At 36.6% G+C, this 22,012-nt stretch overlaps 1 protein-coding gene across 2 annotated transcripts in view; it reads right to left on the bottom strand.

Annotated features, from left to right (window-relative positions):
- Positions 1 to 7,061: 7,061 nt before the first annotated feature.
- The window catches only part of ZMAT3 (zinc finger matrin-type 3), a 55,444-nt gene continuing 40,493 nt past the window's right edge, over positions 7,062 to 22,012 (bottom strand). For both annotated transcript variants that reach the window (XM_025376529.1, XM_025376528.1), the window contains 4 exons: positions 20,383 to 20,502; positions 17,158 to 17,324; positions 16,935 to 17,035; positions 7,062 to 14,737 (listed from right to left, as the gene is read on the bottom strand). In XM_025376529.1, coding sequence (XP_025232314.1) covers positions 14,526 to 14,737; positions 16,935 to 17,035; positions 17,158 to 17,324; positions 20,383 to 20,502 — 600 coding nt within the window. In that variant the 3' untranslated portion in view covers positions 7,062 to 14,525. The remainder of the gene's footprint in view (positions 14,738 to 16,934; positions 17,036 to 17,157; positions 17,325 to 20,382; positions 20,503 to 22,012) is intronic.

Below are 22,012 nucleotides of genomic sequence, written 5' to 3'. Positions count from 1 at the left end.
ATACATTTTCAACAAAGGTGCCAAAAGCATACATTACAGAAAAGACAGTCTCTTCAATAAATTGTGCTGGGAAAACTGGATAACCATATGCAGAAGAATGAATTGTATCTATATCTCTTGTGTTATATAAAAATCCAAGATTCAAGCTTAAATCTAAAACCTCAAACTATGAATGTACTACAGTAAAACACTGGGCAAATTCTCCAGGACGTTGTTCTGGGCAAAGATTTGAGTAATACCTCACAAGCACAGGCAATCAAAGCAAAAACGGATAAAGATGATCACATCAAGTTTAAAAGTTTCTGTATATAGAAAAGGAAACAAGCAATAAAGTGAAGAGACAACCCACAGAATGAGAGGAAATATTTACAAACTACCCATCTGACAAGAGATTAATAACCAGAATATATAAGGAGCTCAAACAACTCTACAGGAAAAAATTCTAATAATCTGATTAAAAATAGGCAAGAGATTTGAACAAACATTTCTCAAAAGAAGACACACAAATGGCAAACAGGCATATGAAAAGGTGTTCAATATCATTGATCATCAGAGAAATGCAAATCAAAACTTAACTAGGGTAAGATATCATCTTACCCCAGTTGGTGGGAATGTAAATTAGTGAAATCACTTTGGAAAACAGTTCTGAGATTCCTCAAAAACCTGAAAATTGAGCTACCGTGCAATCCCATTGCTAGGTACATATGCAAAAGAAAGGAAATCAGTCTATCAAGGAGATACCTGTATTCCCATATTTGTTGTAGCACTGTTCACCATAGCCAAAATGTGGAAGCAATCTAAGTGTCCATCAGTAGATGAATGCATAAAGAAAATGTGATACCTATACATAATGGAGCACTCTCCAGCCATAAAAAAAGAATGAGATTCTATTATTTGCAACAACATGGATGGAATTGGAGGTCAATATGTTAAGTGAAATAAGCCAGGCACAGAAAGATAAACATCACTTGTTCTCACTATTTGTGAGATCTAAAAATCAAAACAATTGAACTCATGGAGATAGAGAGTAGACTGATGGTTACCAGAGGCTGGGAAGGGTAGTGAGGGGAGGGGAGGAAGTGGGGATGGTTAATGGGTACAAAAAAGTAGTTAGAATGAGTGAATAAGACCTAGTATTTGATAGCATACAAGGTTGACTATAGTCAATAATAATTTAACTGTACATTTTAAAATAACTGAAAGAGTATAATTGGATTGTTTGTAACACAAAGGATGAATGCTTGAGGGGATGGATAGCCAATTTTCTATGATGTGATTTTTACGCATTGCATGGCTGTACCAAATATCTCATGTACCCCATGTATACACCTATGTACTCATAAAAACTAAAAACAAACAAACAAACAAACAAACAAACAAAACTACAACACAGGAAAATCTGCCAGATTGCCACTGCCTGTCTGTTTCAACTGAAGATGTTTCTAACCCAAATCTGGGCATCTTCTCAACTGACTGCCCTCCAGACTCTAAAGAAACTAATTTTTAGGCTGTTCCAAATGTTAACGTTATTTTTCCTCTGTTTTCATAGAAATGTCTCTTATCAAAGATGTTTGGCCTAACTTTGAGAGCCCAACTGCAATGCCACCTGTTGCAATGGGAAACAAGTTTAACTGATGTAGTATCACAACTAAGAGATGGATTCAAGAAGATATGCCATGACATACTTATATTTGTTCTTTTCTGCTTATCACAATTTGTTTTTCTCCCTCTTATCTCAAAACTTCTAACCCAAATCTCTCCATAGCTACTAATCCTACTTTAATAAGTGAAACTTTTTTTTTTCCTGAGACAGGGTCTCTCTCTCTCTCTGTCACTCAGGATAGAGTGGCACAACCTCAGCTCACTGCAACCTCCCCTTCAAGGCTTAAGTGATCTTCCCACCTCAACCTCCTGAATAGCTGGGACTACAGGCACATGCCACCGTGCCTAGCTAATTATTATTATTTTTTCTGTAGAGATGGGCTTTTCCATATTTCCCAGGCTGATCTCAAACTCCTGGGCTCAAGTGATCCACCCGCCTCAGCCTCCTAAAGTGTTGGAATTACAGGCGTGAGCCACTGCACCCAAACATTAATAAGTGAAACTTTCTAAAGTTTCAAGTCGGGGACTAAAGGAAACCAAAAAATGTTTCACTCCAAAATATACTTCTTTGACATATTTTGAGATGACTACTCAGAGAGCCTGCAACACAAGAATCAGCCTGCAAAGCTGAGTCTTTTACGGGGATTTGCATATGTAGAGGAAATAAAGTGAAGTAAACAACAGATGCAAACAGGCTTTTTCTGAAGCCCTACCTTGCCCAGAATAAGGAAAGATTGAGAGCCTGACACTTTCAAAGGTTTTATAGAAACATCTACCACAGGCTCCCATCTCTTTTTTTTTTTTTTTGAGATGGAGTCTTGCTAGTCGCCCAGGCTTCAGTGCAGTGGCATGATCTCAGCTCACTGCAACCTCCGCCTCCCGGGTTCAAGCTATTCTGCTGCCTCAACCTCCAAAGTAGCTGGGACTATAGGCACCTGCTACCACACCCAGCTAATTTTGTATTTTTAGTAGAGACGGGGTTTCACCATGTTGTCCAGGCTGGTCTCGAACTCCTGACCTCAGGTGATCCACTTGCCTTGGTCCCCCAAAGTGCTGGGATTACAGGTGTGAGCCGGCCTCCCATCTCTCCTTTCTGAGGGTTGCTACCTGTGAGATCATCTGCATAACAAGACCACCTTTGCCGCACACCTTGCCTCTTCTCTCCCTCCCATAACCTCTCATGCCACCATAACCTGTCTTGACAAGCTTCAAGTCCCTATTCTTTCTGTAACATCAAGATAGTATGAAAAGAGTTGTGAATGGAAAATAAAATTTCGGGACCCCATATTCTCCATACCTAAGGGAAAAAGTCAAGCTTGAGAACTGAGTCACACAAAACTGCCTCCCATTTTGTTCCTCAACAGCTACAAAGATGAAAGACTACCTACATACCTCCCTCCCAATTTGCTCACAAGGAAATTTTTTGTGGGCCCCCAAGATCCTTACCCTAAAACAGTTCTGTTGAATTTCACCCTGACAATAACTAATAATTTATCTTCAGAGGAACGGGACAAAGGATAGAACCAGAAGTCATACCTCTGATCACCTAAGACAGATGCGTATTTGGCTGCTTCCTCTATTCTATTTACTTATCTTATGTAAAAATGTAGATTCACTGAGCATGAGACAAATGCCTCTACCCTCTCCTTTCACATGTAAAGTTTGGATCCACTGAACGCTGATTAAACCTCGAGAAGATTGCAATTCCTTGCCTCTTTCATCTACCGTTCTTTTCTCTCCTGCCCATGTTTTCCCCTTTAAATACGGAAGCACTCAAAATCCTCTTTGGAAAAAAAGTGTGAGCCACAGATTCTATTGTGGCTAGTGTCTTTTTTGCCTGGGTGTATCATCAACCTTGGCAAAATAACTCTAAATTGATTAAGACCTGTCTCAGATACTTTTTGGTTTACAGCATCAGCTGTCTGGACATTTCTTTGAGTTTTTCATATTTTGTATGACTCCCATACCCATATGCACAATATTAAATCTGTATGCCTTTTTTCCTGTTAATCTATGGTCAGTTTGTTTTACAGACTCAAATTATCAAAGCTTCAGTGAAAAATAATTAAACTTTTATACACTTTGCATATATAAAATAATTTATGATTTTCCAAGTCTTCAGCTATGTACACCTATGGTCACAGTAGTATTATTCACAATAGCTAAAGACAGAAGCAACGTAAGTGTCCATCAGCAGATGAACAAACAAAATGTCATCGATACGTGCAATGGGATATTATTCAGCCTTAACAAGGAAGGAAAGGTGATAAATGCTTGAGGCAATAAGATACCCAAATTACCCTGATTTGATCATTACACATTGAATGCTTGTATCAAAATATCACATGTACCCCATAAATATGTACAATATTATGTATCCATAATTAAAAATAATTTTTAAAAATGAAGGAAATTCTGATACATACTACAACATAGATGAACCTTGAGGACATTATGCCAAGTGAAATAAGCCAGGCACAAAAGGACAATTGTCTATGATTCCACTTATATGAGGTACTGCAAATAGTCAAAATCATAGAAACAGAAAGTAGAATGGTGGTTGCCAGGGACTGGCAAGGAGAGAATGTGGAGTTATTGTTTAATGGGTCAAATTTCAGTTTGGGAAGATAAAAAATTTCTGGAGATGGAGAGTGATTATGATTGTACAACAAAGTGAATATACTTAATGCCACCAAACTGTACACTAAAAAATTGGTTAAAATGGTAAATTTTATATATTTTACAATTTTTAAGGGTTTAATTTTTTAAATTATTATTACATAAATGTCCATCAATAGCGGATCAATAACAGAAATTTTAGAACTCATACAAGGAAACACCACAGAATGAAAAATAATGAAATAGAAATCCACATGTGCTGGTATGGAATGCTTGCCAAGGTCACACACACACACACACACACACACACCCCACCCCCCGCAAGGTGATGAACAGAAGGGATGGAATGCCTCCATTCACGTTACATAGACTACATCTGGAAAAGACTCAAGAAACTGCTAACCGCGATCAATTGCCACTGGGCACGGGGACATGGAAGCATGGAGTTCAGCGGTGAGTTCGGGACTTATGTATTACAAAAAAAAAAAAAATCAATTCTTTTTGAAAACATCAAGCTTCTAAATTATCCATAGTACTGAGAGACAGGAATAAAGAAGAAATAACCAAATCCACCCCTAATGCCCCAATTATGGGGATCTGAATTTCAAGAGATCAAGTGACAAGCCAAGGAACACACTGGTGACAGAACTGAGACCAGTTACCCAGTATGTACTCTTTCTGAATGTTTGAAATATTTAATACTTTTTTTAAAAAAAAGTCTCTTTCTTCATTGCTAGCTTATTAAAGCAGAAAATATTGTTTCCCCCCAAAATAAACTATGTTTGGGAAAACTTTAATATTTTATAGTTTAATTTTTATGTCAGCAAGATTTCCATGTTTGGTAACATCTGCTGCTGTATATAATTGTGTTTTAAACTTTTCAAGTCTTCTTTGATGAAAGATTTTTCTAGTCCTTCACTTCCTGGTTGGGGCTTTCATTGACCATTATTTTAATTTCCATGTTTGCTGTTGTTCACATAACCAAATATGTAGAGAATAGATTTTTTTAAACAAAATAGACATTTTTAAATAATCACAAAAAATGAGACATTCACACATGCCTGTGCAAATGTATCTATACATACATATATATGGATCCTGATTTCCAATTCAACACTTTCCCACTCTGTCATCCTTTAGCAGCTTAAGCTGTAAAAACAGTCCTCAGTATCTCTTAAAGACATGACTTCTTTGTTTTATTTACAGATAAAAACTCCACAAATCCTCCACAAGGTGGTTTTCAACCAAACATCCTGCTTTAAAGTTAGTTCACCAACCACAAACTGTTAACTGTAAAATCTAGAGAGTCCACAAGGTGGCACTAGATACCGTTGGTCAAAGTCCGTAACCTAGTAAGGTGTAAGGATTTCTAGAAAACAGGGTTAGAGAGGTGCCTCTGGCATCAGCAAAGATGAAAAATTGAAGCTAATATGAAAGACATCTTGTTCCTGTCTAGAGAGACAACTTCTAGCCAAAACACATTTGAAGTTCTAATTACATACTTTAAAGATTTATCCAAAATGCCAAGCCTGAGCTATAGACTGCCTGTGGTGGAGTGTATTTCTTCCAGTGGCAAATTTACATCTGTTCCTTTGGACACACTTCATTACTAGCATTTGATCATCTTAAAACGTATTTCCATTAACTCCCTCCTAGTGTACATGCCCCCTAAATATACATACACACACACACACACACAGACTTGAAGATAAAAACAATGAAATGTATTTTTAGGGGATTTTTTTGGTAAGAACTCATAATCAGATCCCTTTAAAATAATATTAACATTATACAATAGCTATCTGTCTTCATCTTTTTGTAATTCTTAATTTTCAAGTTATGAAGATCCCACAATTAAGAATAAAACTTGGTGGTTTAAGCCTCAACTCAGATGATAAAAATCTTAAAACTCATCACAAAAAAGATCTATTTCTGATCTTTATAATCTTCTATAAATTTATCATAGACTGGGAAACTTTATCACTAGCCTTTTAAGAAATTATAAAGGATAACACCCAGCATTTCATCTTGAATAGATTTTCAGCCAATGAATGAGCCTCAGAAATGCCTTTAAAAAGGCTGAAAATCTGAAATCATTTAAGACTTTTTTGGTGCATATTATCGTGGCTTTTTTTAAGCTAAGAATCTCCTGGAGATGATTTAATAAAATGAGCTGATGCCCTGAGTACTTTACAACACACGAATTCAATGTGATCTATTCACTTCATTCAGAAACATTTTTTGTGTGTGCAGACCCAAGAATTTTTCCCACAACAGTAAGGGTATGTGTCTTGCATCCTGATGAATCAAAGCATAACAGCATCTTACAGCCTATAATCTACTTTTTTGAATGAGCATTTAAATTCAAAAGTACACTGTATACAGAAAACCAGGCTGTGTAAAGGACCACATCTCAATTACGTTGCGTATATAAATTGATTATATTTGTAAGAGTATTTTATATGTGAAACACCCAAAACACTAATGGGTATATGCTTTTTAATAACGTGTTTATTTCCAGCAGTGTTTATGGTACTAAGGCCAACTTTCTTAAAATTTGAAGGGAAAATAAATATTAAAATCTATCAACAAAATTGAGAACTCACTCCAGTTCCAGGCTAACTCCAGTGATGGCAAGAACAGGCAGTGTGAGCAGCTAGGTTGATTCTACTGCCAACCTAAAAGCTTACTGTACTTTGCATGATTTTCAGAAGAACATGGCAGATCGTGAGGAGACTGATGAATGGGGAACCCGTAGTCATGCAGAATCGGCATCAAAATAGTGTCTCAGTGTCGACAATTTACCTTCTTCCCTTGATCTTCAACTCATAACCAAACAATTTTCAGACAAGACTCAGAAACCATTTTATTAAATTGGAACACAAAATGCCTGTTATAATAATGTCAAGCCTTTATCAGAAATCAGTACATAAGTCAGGATACACAGCCAAAATGAGCCATCAACAAAAGCAGTATAAATTTTAAATAAGTTTCAGATTTCTATACTCAATGTGCTAAAGAAAATAAAACCGAAAGAGCAATTTCAATTTCACAATTCACAGTTGATTGGTTTTAATCCCATGACACAGGTGTCATTCTGCAGCCCCAGAACATAGATTTCCAAAGCAGTTACTGGCATTCTGACCCAGCAGCACACACAGATCTTAAGCCCCTGGATGACATTTAGAGAAAATTTTAATCAACCACCCTAATTACACACAGTTTGGGCTGACATTTTTTAGCTATATCCTTTACCAAAGATAGTTCTAGTGAAATAGCAAAAGCAGTTTTAAAAGTTTGCCATGCCATTAAATGAAGGGTTCTAAAGTCTCCCTTGGTTTTACATTTTATTCTCTAATTTAAAACAATAAGTGCATTAAAATGCAACCTTAATGGAGAAAGCAAAATCAGTTTTGCTTCTGAATCTAGAGCACATATCCAAGGAGAGGCAACTTATTGTCCCAGCAGATAAATGGAATGCTTTAAAGCAGGATCTGACATACTCCAGTAAGGCATTTCAAAGCAGACACATCATACCCAAACTAAATCATTATGGTCAGTCAAGGATACCACAGGTGAACACCAAGTAACGCAGAGTTAACGTGAAATTCTTACAAATGACACACGATTTACAAAACCCCAGAAAGGTACTCAGGTACCAAAAGAGGGCAAAACAATGACCAGCCACTCCAAAAGAGTTTTGTTACTGTACATGCCATATTTGCAGAGAAGAAATAAACTGCTCTATATGCGCTCTGCCCTAGGATATCACTCATTCTGACATGTGGAATTACTTTTCCTTAAAAAAATATATCATGTAGAGAATACACCAATAATAAATGATATAGAACATTTATTATTTTCACTAGTGAGGGGGTCGCTTAAGCACTTACAAAGACTTATAAATGAATCATGAAGGTCATCAAAATGCAAAAACATCTGATAAATGCTGCATTATTAGTATTCAACAGTGCAGCAAGATTTTTAGCAACTGCATCGGGCTTAATTTGGAACTATAGCCATGAGAATATCTTTAAGTTCAAACAACTGCCAAATGTCCAAAAATAAAAGTGTAATTAGTAAAAATATGTATTTTCCCTCCAAGTGCCCAAAGGAAGTATTCAATTACTTTGGAAGCCATGAATTTTATCAAACACACACAAGAATATGAATCTGGAACACTTCAATTCTGATTCAATTCTACCCACTGAATCTTCATGACCTGAAGAAAGTCACTTAAATTCTTTAGATTTATTCACAAAAAGTGGGCATAAAAATAAAGGCATACGTAAAAAAAAATTTTCTAAACATGACTACAGTAAAGCTAAAGATGGTTACTAAGGCTTACAATTTCAACAACTCATTGTACAGTACAATCATTTTTAATTCTGCTAATTATAGTTGGAGGAAACATGGATAATTACAATTCTCAGAGAATTCAAATCGAATTCTTTAGAAAAATTAATAGCTTCAACTTACTAAGCTACTAAATCTGTTCTCCTAGAGTTGTTTAAAACAGCTAATTATATAGGGGTTTGACCCTTACTCCCCTCTACCTTCTGGTAGAGCAGCTCAAAGTAGTGAAAGGAGAAGTGACAAGAGGGAGAAAAGCAGCAACAGATTGAAATGAGGTATTCGCTGATTTCATAAACCCCAATCAGTAATTTACAGTTTTTTGAAGAAGCTGCATAGTTTGGCAAAAATACATCATCAGAAGTAGGGAAAAGAAAAATTATATTGAAATTTTAAAATTTATGACAAGCATTTAAAAATGACCAATTCTAAAATAAACTTGTATTTGAGAATTGTCCTCCTTCACCGTAAGCACACACAAGAAGAGAAACTGGAAGACAAAAGTCCACAGGAGGAAAAAAAAAAAAGTGTATTAATTGGCTCAGGTTATCAACTTCATACATCGCTTTCAAAAAAAGATATTTAAATGAATGTTAAACCTTAATTAATGACACCCATGCTAAGAATTTAGGGCAGTGTACTGCCTAAAATTTACTTTGGAATGTTCTTTCAAAAAAAAAAAAAAAAAAAACCTGATGGATCAATGGATGAAAAGAGGGATGGAGATATGAACAGACAGGTGGCAATACAAGTATAGTCAAATGTTGATGGCAGAAACTAGCAGTGGTTATACTGAGAAGTTTTTCCAACTTTGATATACGTCTGAAAATTTTCTTGAGAAAATGTTGAGGAACATGTTAACATTTCTATAATAAAATTAGTCTAGCAATGTGTTTCAAAGATTCTAAGTACTCAGGCAATTTAGAATTTTAAATTAATTAAACTAGGGAAAATTTTGCTTTTAATGGCCTCAAACCTGATTTGTGAAGATACTTCATTTAATATAGAAATGAACTAACACAACTAATAATTATTGTGCCAGTCTCTTCATATGCTTTAGTCGCAAATACATAATTTTCCCCTCTCTACAGAAAAGACAAGTTTGAAAATGACCACTAGAATAAAGAATTTTTCCAAACATCAGTGTCAAGTTCTTCCAATCGACCACACTGCCATTCACCGAGTACAAATGCAACACAGATCAAGGTGAAAAATGATCTATGTCTGCTGCCAGCTTGGGACAACTGGATTCATTTTCAGAATGTATGGTTTCTGATAATAATGACAATAGTTTTACTTGATATCAAATTGAGATTGCATTAAGAAAGGGAAAAAAAAGATATAGAACAGAATTCACACAGACCTTTGTTATTCCAAGCTCCTATTTATGAATGGTGATTAATAGCAATAATACTGTCATCTCTTCTCTCGGTGAAATGCTAATACTTGCTAAAGGCACTCAGATTCTGGGCTTAACGGAGACAAGGTCACATGGGACCATTAGCCAGTACGTTTTTTGGTAGCTACCCAGAAAAGGAAGTTTACAAATGTTCCTCCCATTCATAATGGGAAGAAAAAGTCAAACAGCTATCAGTAGAAATGGTTTATGAGAAGCTATTTACACAGCTATTTGTCCATTCAGCTAGAGTGACAGTAACAGCTCACAATGGTAGGGGTTCTCCCCTGCCAAGAAAGCAAAAACAACAACAAAACACTTTTTTATCATATATGAAACTCCTGTACAATGGTTTGGCTAGAAAAAGAAATAGTTGGTAAGGTCAGATTTTTTTGAAACATCTGTTCAAAAACCTGCATTAAACTTTTATCTGTCCTGACAAAACATGTCTCAATTTCTTTCTAAAGCAGCTCTATTGGCCTAGAATATTCCTCACCAAGTTCTTTAGAGAGGATTTCCAACCTAAGTTCTGACAATGAGGACATAAAGTAGGTTAGGTTCCAAAACCACCCTTCCTAGTCCTCTCTGTAGAAAATACCATGTCACACAGTTACATGTGTCCCCTGACACAAACGAGACTCATTTTACGTAGGTCACTGAACCTCAAACTGTTGTTGCTTGCTGTCCCAGCCAATTTAGGAGTGAAGGAAGATGTAACCAGACATACATATCTCCCTTTCTCCCTGTCCTAACTGTCGACAGGTAGCTATAAGCAAGCATATAGTTCTGTAGAAAAGCTTTCTAAAAGGAGGCGGAAGATCTCATGCTTCTTGTTAGCTTTTTAAGTCAAGGGGACGTAAGGATAATGTCAAGTAGCCACGATTCTTCTTTTAAACTCAGAGCTTCAAAAATCCTAACTGGTTTTCTAAGTTTACCAACTAATTAAAAGGTGAATAGTGAGGAAGAGTTGGAGGAGGAACTTTTTCCAACTAAATGGTATAAAGAATTATTCACCTTGCAGAATTTAGTACAATAAGAGACAGGCAGACAAACATAAACAACATGCACATATTTACAAGTTGCAGGACATGATGTACAAAGTCAAGACCAACAAAGTATTTTCAAAGTATCTTCAGTGTACTCAAAAGGATTACAGGGCACACTCAGTTTGGTAACTGAACTTTTTTTACAAAAGCACTTCAAAGGTATATGCAATCCAATCTTTTAATTGAAACACTAATTCTCTTTCTTTACAACTTCTTACCCTCAATACCTAAGAAGAATTCTAATTGTCATCTTCTAACATTGATTTTTTATGACAACTTACACAAGATATTATTCACAGAGAAAAGAGACTGATGGTATGCGTTCCTATGGATGATTACTGAAATCTAAGTTTTCTGGTTTTTTTTTTCCTAATTTTTTGTTGTTGTTGTTTAGGCCTCTGTCCATCCTTGAAGACAGCATAGATAAAGACACTAACATAATTCCTGGGGAGCACAAGGTGCAAATCCTAAAATATGTTACAGAGCCAGACTGAGCTTCACAAAATGAAACTAACAAAGATCACATATCACTGACTCAGAAGAAACAACAGTCTGCTTAGACAGAGAAAAAACACTGTCTATGGAATACATGAATATGAGAAATTGTACCATGCAGAGATGTATCTATTTAGGCATTTCCTGTCTGATAACCTCTGTCACCCTTTGTTTTCACCTATGTAACAGAGAAGAATACTGCAAGGTAACAAGCTCAAAACACACGCTACTGTCATAGAGATTTGTGATTTTTTTTCAGATGTGCATGTAACTTTTACAAGTGATCATGGAAGTTATTTATCAACTTCCCAGAGTTTGGAAATTAAGAAGCAAATTGAGTTATTGTAGGCAATACGGTACTAAAGTGTCATATAAAACAAATACATAGTTTTTTTTTAGTGCAAAGAAATACAGCAAGTAAGAAATAACACTATAAATCTAACTTCTTTCTTTAAAAGAAAATGCGCTTATGCATTCATAATATCCATTAAGGGCACTGGGAAACTGGAAACCTGAATACACAAGGCCTGAAAAAACATCAAGCCCCTAAGTCCGCTGCTTTTTCTATGTATATAATGAAATTGTTAAGTGGAGAGAGCAAGGGGAACCCTTCTTTTAAAACTATTTCCAATGGAAAACAAAGTGGATGAATACTATTTTTACAAAATATAAATTCATGTTCGTATCTTCTACTGTTATTTGAAATAAGGATTGAAATACCTCTCTATGGCAACATACATGTGCATGTGTGGGGGGGGCGGGGGGTGTGCATATACAATCTACCTACAGAGAAAAAAAACTAGATTTTTAGGTAATCATAGAACCAAGTGGCCAGCACTATAATGTTAAAATTAACCAAAAAATTACACTTAGCAGCAAAATGAATAACCCTACTGGCCAATAGGAAAAGCCCTAAATTGCTCAAAACTAAGCAACTCTACTTCATACATTACTGCAAAAAAATAAAAAAAAATAAAAGGGTTATTATACTAAAAGTCACAGGTCTAGATAGAATCCTAACAGAATAGTAGTTGATTCTTCTGTTTCTGGGAGAAAAAAATGTTACAAAATAATTCTACTTCTCAAAGAACCACCACTTCAATAGAAGACAGTAACTGGATACTATACAAGGGTTAATCATACAAAACTCATTTTTAAACATGGGTCTGATTTGTTTAAAAATTGTCCCAAAGTATTACAGAAAAAGAATGATTGTAATTTGCCTTCCCCATCTATTTGCCTACAGAATTCTCGAGAAAAAATAGAAGTTGTATCTCTAATTAGTAAAACAAGCAATCGTATGTGAACTGACCATTGTGCAAATATATTGCTTAAAATATAAACTTCCTGATCAAGAGGCCTTTCAAAAGAAATATGGATGACCACTAGTCTTACCCATATAAAATATAGTAAATAGATAAAATGTAGTTAATGAATATTCACAGAGCACTCCATTAGTTAATCTAGATACACATTACAGCTTTTTTTTTTTTTTTTTTTTTTTTCCCTGATACGGAGTCTTGCTCTGTCGCCCAGGCTGGAGTGCAGTGGCACGATCTTGGCTCACTGCAACCTCCACCTCCTGGGTTCATACAGCTTCTTATTTTAAACGCAAAAAAATGATAATACTGATATAATTATCAGATGTCAAAGTGATCTATCATATACTTGTTAGTATCTCCAAGAAAGCTGAATTACAAAGAGTAAAACCATAGTTCGTATATATTTCTACTGGAAACGAAGACAGTGAAACTTTATTTGCTTTTTAAAAAATTCCTCTCTGTATATGAAACAGCAGGTGGTGATATTTTTCAGGACGGCCAACAGACTGGCAAGACAAAGGAAAATGTAAGTAAAGCGTAAGAATCAGATTATCAAAAAAGAAAGTGGCAAAACAAAATGTCAAGCAATCTGAACTTATGGTTTAGATCATGATATAAGTGCATGTTACTATCAATGAAGAAGTAACTCTAAAATCGAAAAATCAAACATACCTTTGTTTCCTAAAATCCACTGGAAAATGTATTTTTTTTAAATCATATCCATCTTAAACTCATTGAATATTCAAATATGAGGTTTGGAAAACACACAGCACAGCTGGGGCATGAAAATGAGCTTGTTAGACAAGCTGATTCAATGAGGGGGGAAAAAGAGGAGGGAAGAAGGCAGCAATTACATGTATGAAATCCACAACTGGAAATCAAGTTTAGCTGTTTGGAAGTATACAAGCTCAGTGGGAGTATTTGAATTCAACAAAACTTGCATTTCAATGATGGGGAGACATGATACAGAAAAAAAAATGTCCTGGGAAAGACCCTAACAGTTTATAATAATGTATCCTACTGACAATGTATTGAGGTGGCAGTTCTGGTTAAGCCCTGGGAAACTGAAATCTCTGCTGACCTATTTTTACTTTGATCTAAAAAGAATTCAATACAATTCTTTAACAGTACATAAAACTACAACTGCAAAAGAAAATGGCAGAAAAAAAAATGTCCCAGGAAAGACCTTAACAGTTTCTAATAATGTATTCTACTGACAATGCATTGAGGTGGTCGTTCTGGTTAAGCCCTGGGAAACTGAAATCTCTGCCAACCTATTTTTACTGTGATCTAAAAAGAATTCAATACTATTCTTTAACGGTACACAAAACTAAAATTGCAAAAGAAAATGAAACTTTTAAATAGTCAAATTCTAAGCAGTCAGGCTACCAGTTGATCAGAACTCGGGCAAGTTATTTCTGATGGGGTAGGTAGGTCACATGCTATGAGCAGCTCAACACAATTGACCCTGCAAAAGCGTTATGACCTAAGAGAAGCACGTTCTCCACACCCGCCTCCCCCCACCCCGCCCCCGGACCCCCAGGTTTTGACATCTTATGGTACCACCATGGGTTACATGTATTAACATTAAGCAGAGGAATGTACTCATATCAAAAGGACCACAAAGCAGGGCAAGTTGACAAAAGGCAAACAACAGGCAGAACGAGCTGCTCTATCTTAATGTGATAATCACTATACATATCCCAGATTTTCCATCTCATTCCTGTACCGCTGTTCCGACACCTTGCTCTTATGTTGCTTGCTCTCTAAATGCTGCCGGAATTCCATCTCTTCGCCAGCCCCAACATTACACATTGAACAGTAAAACTGGCCACTTGGAGTAACACACATGGCCAGATCACGTGGAATTCTCTGCCGAGAGCGGGGATTGAAGTAAGGACCTGCTAAAGCAAGAGATAAAAATAATATATTCAAAATATTCATTAAGTGAATGACAACCTGACCAATTATCACTGTAATTTGTAATTCTAAGTTCAAATTACAAAATTCACAGATTCTTAGCCTTAAGTGAATGTGAAGTTAATGGATTTTTTAAATTACAATCTTACACAGGTTTGATCTAAAAAGATAAAATGATTCCTCCAACTATTGTCAGAAAAATTGCTATAGAGTCAAACCCAAATTCCAAATGGCTGTGTCTCTAAAAAAGTGAATACACTTTTAAAAAATACTTTAATTTCCAAGCATTATATCAGAAGTCTTACGCTTATGTTACCCCATTAATCCAAAAATTCTACTTGTAAGAATTATCCTAAGAAAATATTAAGAATTTTCACACTGAGATTTAATAGCAATATGTTTACCTCAGCAATGATTATAAAAACAAAAATTTAGGGGGAAGGAGAGATTCAAAAATAGGATTAAAGAAAATATGGTAATGAATGCAATGGAAAACTATGCAGTTGCTAAACATAATAATGCTATAGAAAACTCTTATGCTATTAAGTAAACTATGAATATCCCAAACTAGGATCCCATTTCTATTTTAAAGAAGTCATATATATGACGAGACTAGAATGAAATCTGCAAAAGCGTTGGTGACATTATTGATCATTTCATTTTCCTCTTTCTACATTACTGATCTCATACGCTGGACCCTTAGAGTTCATTAACTTTCTGCTTTTCACTTCCACTATAATAATATCTGTGTAATGCTTTTCTCAAAATACTGCTTTCACTGCATCCTACAAGTGTTAATATATGTTCATTACTGTTTCATTGTAAGAATTTTTAATTTCCAGTATAACTGTTTCTTTGAACCATGAGTTATTTAGAAGTGTTTTTAAATTCCCAAACAAATGGAAATTGTGTTTGCTTTTCTATTTTTGTTGTTGACATCTCATTTCATTGTATTCATTGCACTGTCAGAGAACATAATCTATCCTAAAATTTATTTTTCTGATATTAATACAGCTATCCCAGCTTCTTTCATTTCAGATAGATTTCTTTCATCCAATTTAACATTTTTTGGACTTTGGTAATTTTACTTTTATTATAATTACTAATACATGTTTAGACTTTTATTAATCATAATGAATTGTGCTTTTCCTTTTTTTTTTTTTATTTGAGACAGAATCTTGCTCTGTCACCCAGACTGAGTGCAGTGGTGCAATCTCAGCTCACTGTAGCCTCCACCTCCCAGGTACAAGCGATTCTCCTGCCTCAGCCTCCCAAATAACTGGGATTGCAGGCGCAGGCCACCATGCCCAGCTAATTTTGTACTTTCAGTAGACATAGGGTTTCACCATGTTGGTCAGGCTGATCTCGAACTCTTGACCTCAGGTGATCTACCTACCTCAGCCTCCCAAAGTGCTGGGATTACAGGCATGAGCCACCGGCGCCTGACCTGAATTGTGTTTGCTATATGTCCTTTTTATAGTAGGCCTCTCTGGTTTTTCAGTTAGCTCTGTTTTCTATTTCTTTCACTGTTCAAGTAAATGACCTCTGCGGGCATGTGCATGAATCAGACGCTGAAGTAGAGGGGAGGGTGAGGGACTACTCAGCCCACTCTCCCTACTGAAGACTATCAGAAAATGCAGAGTTTATTCCTATAAATCAGTGTTTGTGAACTAAATGTGTATATCAGAAGCATCAAGTAAGCATTTTCAAAACACGCATATGTCTGGGTCCCACTCCAAATTTACTCATTGAAAATCTCTAAGTCATGGTTCAGGCATTTTGTAAAGACTCCTCGGGTAATTCTGTTTCACTAGCCTGGTTAAAAACCACTGCTTTAGAATCTTTTTTTTTTTTTTAACATGGTACAACTTTAAACCAAGTAGCCCATTTTTATCATGCCTTTTATATTTCTCAGCGGCAAATATAAACAAACATAAAGGGACAATGGTAAGAGATCCTAAAACATAGACTATGGTATAAAACCAAAATAAATAATATATTTAGTATTTATAAGAATAAATAAAGTAAATGAGACCTGAAATACACACCAGCCTGGACTAATTCAGTAAAACACAGACTTAACTCCAAATTCTCAGGGCTATCTATTATCATTAAAAGAAACAAAAACAAAGGAAACTATGTACAGAATGTCGCCAAGGCATGTGGAAACAGACAAGATACCTGAATTATTCTGTACTGTATACATATTTCTCCTGTTAGGCATCATCTTAAACTCATTCCCTTCTTTCCTGGCCCGCCGTTGACCCAGTTCTGAGGATTCCCTGGAGAAAAGAAGTTTAAAAAAGAGTGAGTCTTCTAAACAAGAATCCCTTTCTACTCTTTTTCTTTAAAGACAATCAATCTCACATAACACTTTGGCCTCAGAGAAAATGGCAATACCTACGAGAATGAGTTACTCTGAGCTTCCGCCAGCCGCAGCCTCTTGGCATGATTCTTCCCTTGATAGTGAGCCTGAGCCACAGCCGGGGAACTGAAGGAGGCGTCACAGAGCTTACAGTAATCATTCTCTGTGGCCAGGATCACTCGGCCTCCTGGCTTAAAGGAGCCCATCTGACATCAAAGACACAAAAAGAAACAAGGTTAAAAAAATATGGAGCTTCCTCCTTCTCCTCAAAGGTCTTTCTAAGAGCTGAAAAACAACCAAAGGATATGGCATGACCACAAGCATTAAGCTTCATCAGGAAAACAATTCATTCCAGGAAAACAAAAAGGCTGGGAGATACTTAATCATGGTTTTGCATTATAATCACACAGGTACCCAATTAGTGAATGGCTCATTGCTGTCGCCACTGAAGACATTTTTTAAAAGAGTTTTAAAACCTTAGATTTAGGACAGTAAGTCATGGGTAAATAGGTAAGGCCTAAAACCACATTTCGGGAAAGAGTAAAGTCTATGCAGAATCCATCAATAAGCATTTACTGACTTTTAACTATTTATTAGGATTGCTGTCTAGTCCAGAAGGGATATGTAGTCATATATATTTTTTTAAAAGAGCCCCTGTCCTCAAAGAGTCTACAAACAAGCTACAGATATAATCAGGAAAAAACTAAAAATGAGTAGCAAAATCCAGACAACTGTATTCAGGTTGAGGAATAACATGTTAAAGAGAGCCTAACAGAGGGCCCAGAAGGTAGTAGGCACTCAGTAAATATTAGGTTAACCAAAAAAACTGACACACTAGGTTTTGGCCAAAAGAGAATAATATAGTACACGATAAAGATCTGGAAACCATATATATCAGGAACAGTTGCAGAAAATAGCATCATTTCACTTGGAAGGGAAGATTTTTCTGGGGTGTGCTATAAAGAAAGGCTTAGGCTGCCTGCCCAGGAGGGTGGAGCCCACTGAAAACAGCCCCCACTGCGGGGGGCAGCTATTCAATTCCAGAGCAGCCTTCAGAAACCAGTGACAGGAAAACTATGCAGCTTGAAGATCTCTCTGGGTATCTTCTTGTTCTCTGATTTGGTTTTTTATATATCTCGTTTTCCCCACAAATCCCGAACAGCCAGAATTGCTACCCACACTTTTAAGTACTAAAAACTAACACTCAGAAAAGTAAAATGATACAAGCTGGTTAGGAGTAAAGGTCTAAGATCAAAAGAAATTCTTGGGCCAGGTGCGGTAGCTCATGCCTGTAGTCCCAGCACTTTGGGAGGCCGAGGTAGGTGGATCACCTGAAGTCAGGAGTTCAAGACTAGCCTGGCCAACATGACGAAACCCTGCCTCTACTAAAAATAACAAAAATTAGCTGGGTGTGGTGGTGGGCACCTGGAATCCCAGCTACTCGGGAGGTTGAGGCAGGAGAATCCCTTGAATCCAGGAGACGGAGGTTGCAGTGAGCCAAGATCGCGCCATTGCACTCCAGTCTGGGCAACAAGAGCAAAACTTCATCTCAAAAAAACAAAGAAAAAAAGAAAGAAATTCTTGTTCCACTACTTTAGAAAACATGTAACACCATGGAAAGTTACTTAGCTCATCTAAGCTTCTAATAAACTTCCAGTGAGGCTGATACTACCGGACCATGGACACCAATTTGAGTAATATGGCCAATACCTCTAAGTTGTTGAAAGCATTAAATGAGGTCAGGACCTGGGACTAAAATGAAGCAAGTGAGACACTTGTCTTGGGTTCAGAATTTAACAGAGCATCAAAAAAAACTCAGTAATTAAGACAAATAATACTTTAATGGAGTATTTTTTAAATTAAATTTTCTTTTTATTTTTTTGAGACAGTCTCGTTCTGTCGCCCAGACTGGAATGAAGTGGCACAATCTTGGCTCACTGCAACCTCCACCCCCCGGGTTCAAGTGATTCTTGTGCCTCAGCCTCCCAAGTAGCTGAGACTACAGGCATGCGCCACCACACCTGGCTTAAAAAATTAAATTTAATGCAAAAAAATTAATGATTAATAAAATACCAAAATTTTACATTCAGAATCAGTAACAGAGCCATGCCAAGTCATATTGCAGCCTGGGACAAAAGGAAAATCAGTAATACTTAAGTTTTTAATGTTTTGTTCACTACTATTTTACATCAGTTTTATATTTCTAAAATGTTACATTAAATATCTATCTTGATTACTGAGTTTTTTGGCTCCTTCTTAAATTTTATGCCCAAGTTTAGTGCATCCATCACCTCACCGAAGTCTCAGCCCTGAATGAAACAACGTATGAAACATTCTCAGCACAGTGTCTGGCACGATATGTACTCAATTATAACTATTATTATTTATGACCACTGTATTGTTTTACAGATATATAACACTTCAAAGACAGATTAAGAAGTAGACTCTATGTTTCAGAGATAATTAAGGTACAGGAATATCTTGCCTAAATCACCTGTTCTATCTTCCAAAGAGCAAAAGAACTTGGTTTTCAAGTCTGTTTCATAATAGCAAGGTCCAAAACATGTTTATACAGGCTCTCTGCATAGAGGTAAGTAATAAGCAATCTCAAAAAACTAATTTTGCAACTGGAAGACAAAATCTGAAATAAATGAGATGAACTGCAATAAAGGAACACATGTTTGAAAATCTCTTCATTTTGGGGTTAGCCTAGACATTCAGAATCATTTAGCCCAGAATTTTTTTTTTTTTTTTTTTGAGATGGAGTCTTGCACTGTTGCCCAGGCTGGAGTGCAGTGGCGCGATCTTGGCTCACTGCAAGCTCCGCCTCCCGGGTTCACGCCATTCTCCTGCCTCAGCCTCCTGAGTAGCTGGGACTACAGGTGCCCGCCACCACGCCCGGCTAATTGTCTGTATTTTTAATAGAGACAGGGTTTCATCACGTTAGCCAGGATGGTCTTGATCTCTTGACCTCGTGATTCGCCCGTCTCGGCCTCCCAAAGTGCTGGGATTACAGAAATGAGCCACCGGGCTCGGCCCATTTAGCCCAGAATTTTAAGAAATGTATAAAGAATCATGTAACAATGGCCTGCATTAAATCCAGCACTGTAGTTCAAGGAGTTAAAAGTACCAAGCAGCATCTTTCAGGATTATTTTCCCAACTGTACCCTGATGGACACATGGACGACAAATGTCATCCATAATCATTTGTGCATACTACAGCTTCCACCCTAATGCTGCTTCACCCTGACATATGTGTCTCACCTGCGGAGGGACTGGAACAACTGGAGTAGCTGCAGGCTCGACCATATTGCTCATTCTAGCAGGAGGAGGACAGCTATTTGCTGCATAGTAATTTCGGAGTTTCTTACCATGATTTTTACCCTAGAAATAAAAATAAAATGAGTACACCAGTCCCCCCTTATCTGCAGTTTCAGCAATTTCAGTTAGCTATGGTCAACTGCGGTCCAAAAATATTAAGATATTTTGAGAGAGAGACCACATTCACATAATTTCCATGACAGTATATTTTTATAATTGTTCTTTTTTCTAATTAGTTATTGTTGTTACTCTCTTACTGGCCCAATTTATAAATTAAACTTTATCATAGGTTATGTATGTACAGGAAAAAAAAATGCATATGGAAGGGTTCAGAAATATCACAGTTTTAGGCATCTACTAGGGGTCTTGATATCTCCTACGGAAAAAAAGAAAACTGTAATCACCATGAGAAAGAGTGTCAAACTGAGTTAATAAATGTATTTACTTAATCACTTTAAAAAAAAAGAAAAAAACACAAGTAATACTAACTACACTTTATTCCTTCATACATACACAATCCTGGGGGTAAAAAGACTACTAGCTAGATTTGATTGCTAGATCTCGAAGTAAAAGAGCCTACTCTTTGGCTCTAACAGAATGATTAAACTTATCTGGGAAAGATAAGAGAACAAAGGCAAAGGAAATTAATTTCCTATATGTTTCTTAAAAAGTATCACATTGGCTGGGTGCGGCGGCTCATGCCTGTAATCCCAGCACTCTGGGAGGCCGAGGAGGGTGGGTCACCTGAGGTCAGGAGTTCAAGACCAGCCTGACCAACATGGTGAAATCCCGTCTCTACTAAAAATACAAAAATTAGCTGAGCGTGGTGGCACACGCCTGTAATCCCAGCTACTCCGGAGGCTGAGGCAGGAGAACCATTTGAACCCGGGAGGTGGAGGTTGCAGTGAGCTAAAATCACACCACTGCACTCCAGCCTAGGCGACAAAGTTAGACTCTGTCTCAAAAACAAACAAACAAAAAAAGTATCACATTTTCCAGTGACCTGCGTCCTCACCCAAGTTCTTGCAATTTATATGCCACAGTTAAATATGAATTTCATGACACTCTGATCTAATATACTTATAAGTTAGTAATGAAATGGATTATTATTCTTTAAAAATTGCACTTACAGAGTATCTTTTTACTTACAAAGGATGTTAATTGCATTTATTCATTTGCTGCTCACAAAAATCTTATAAGAGGAATTTGTTAATATTGTACATTTATGACAGCCAAGGAACTGCGATCCAGAGACTGTAAGGAACTTGCCCCCAGCTCCCTTCTCAGGGGCTAAATGGCACAGTCAAAGCCTGAGACAGGCCTTCCAAATCAAAGAATGGCCCTTTTCCACTACAGCATGATGGCTTCAAGATGCACTAAGAATCTCTACTAACATGAATTTGCCTTTCTCATCACATTTTAAGTTATTAGTCACATGATTATATTCCTTGAACTGACACAAACTAGTGGCAAGGGCCAACACTACGAAAGCATTCTACATAAGGGTAAAACAATAAATTATTCTTTAAACTGCATTGTAAAACTAAAACCTGCAGGCAAACATTTATTCACC

This window comes from Theropithecus gelada, chromosome 2, assembly GCF_003255815.1.
Source record: "Theropithecus gelada isolate Dixy chromosome 2, Tgel_1.0, whole genome shotgun sequence".
NCBI lineage: Eukaryota > Metazoa > Chordata > Mammalia > Primates > Cercopithecidae > Theropithecus > Theropithecus gelada.
This window is presented reverse-complemented; position numbering and strand designations above follow the sequence as displayed.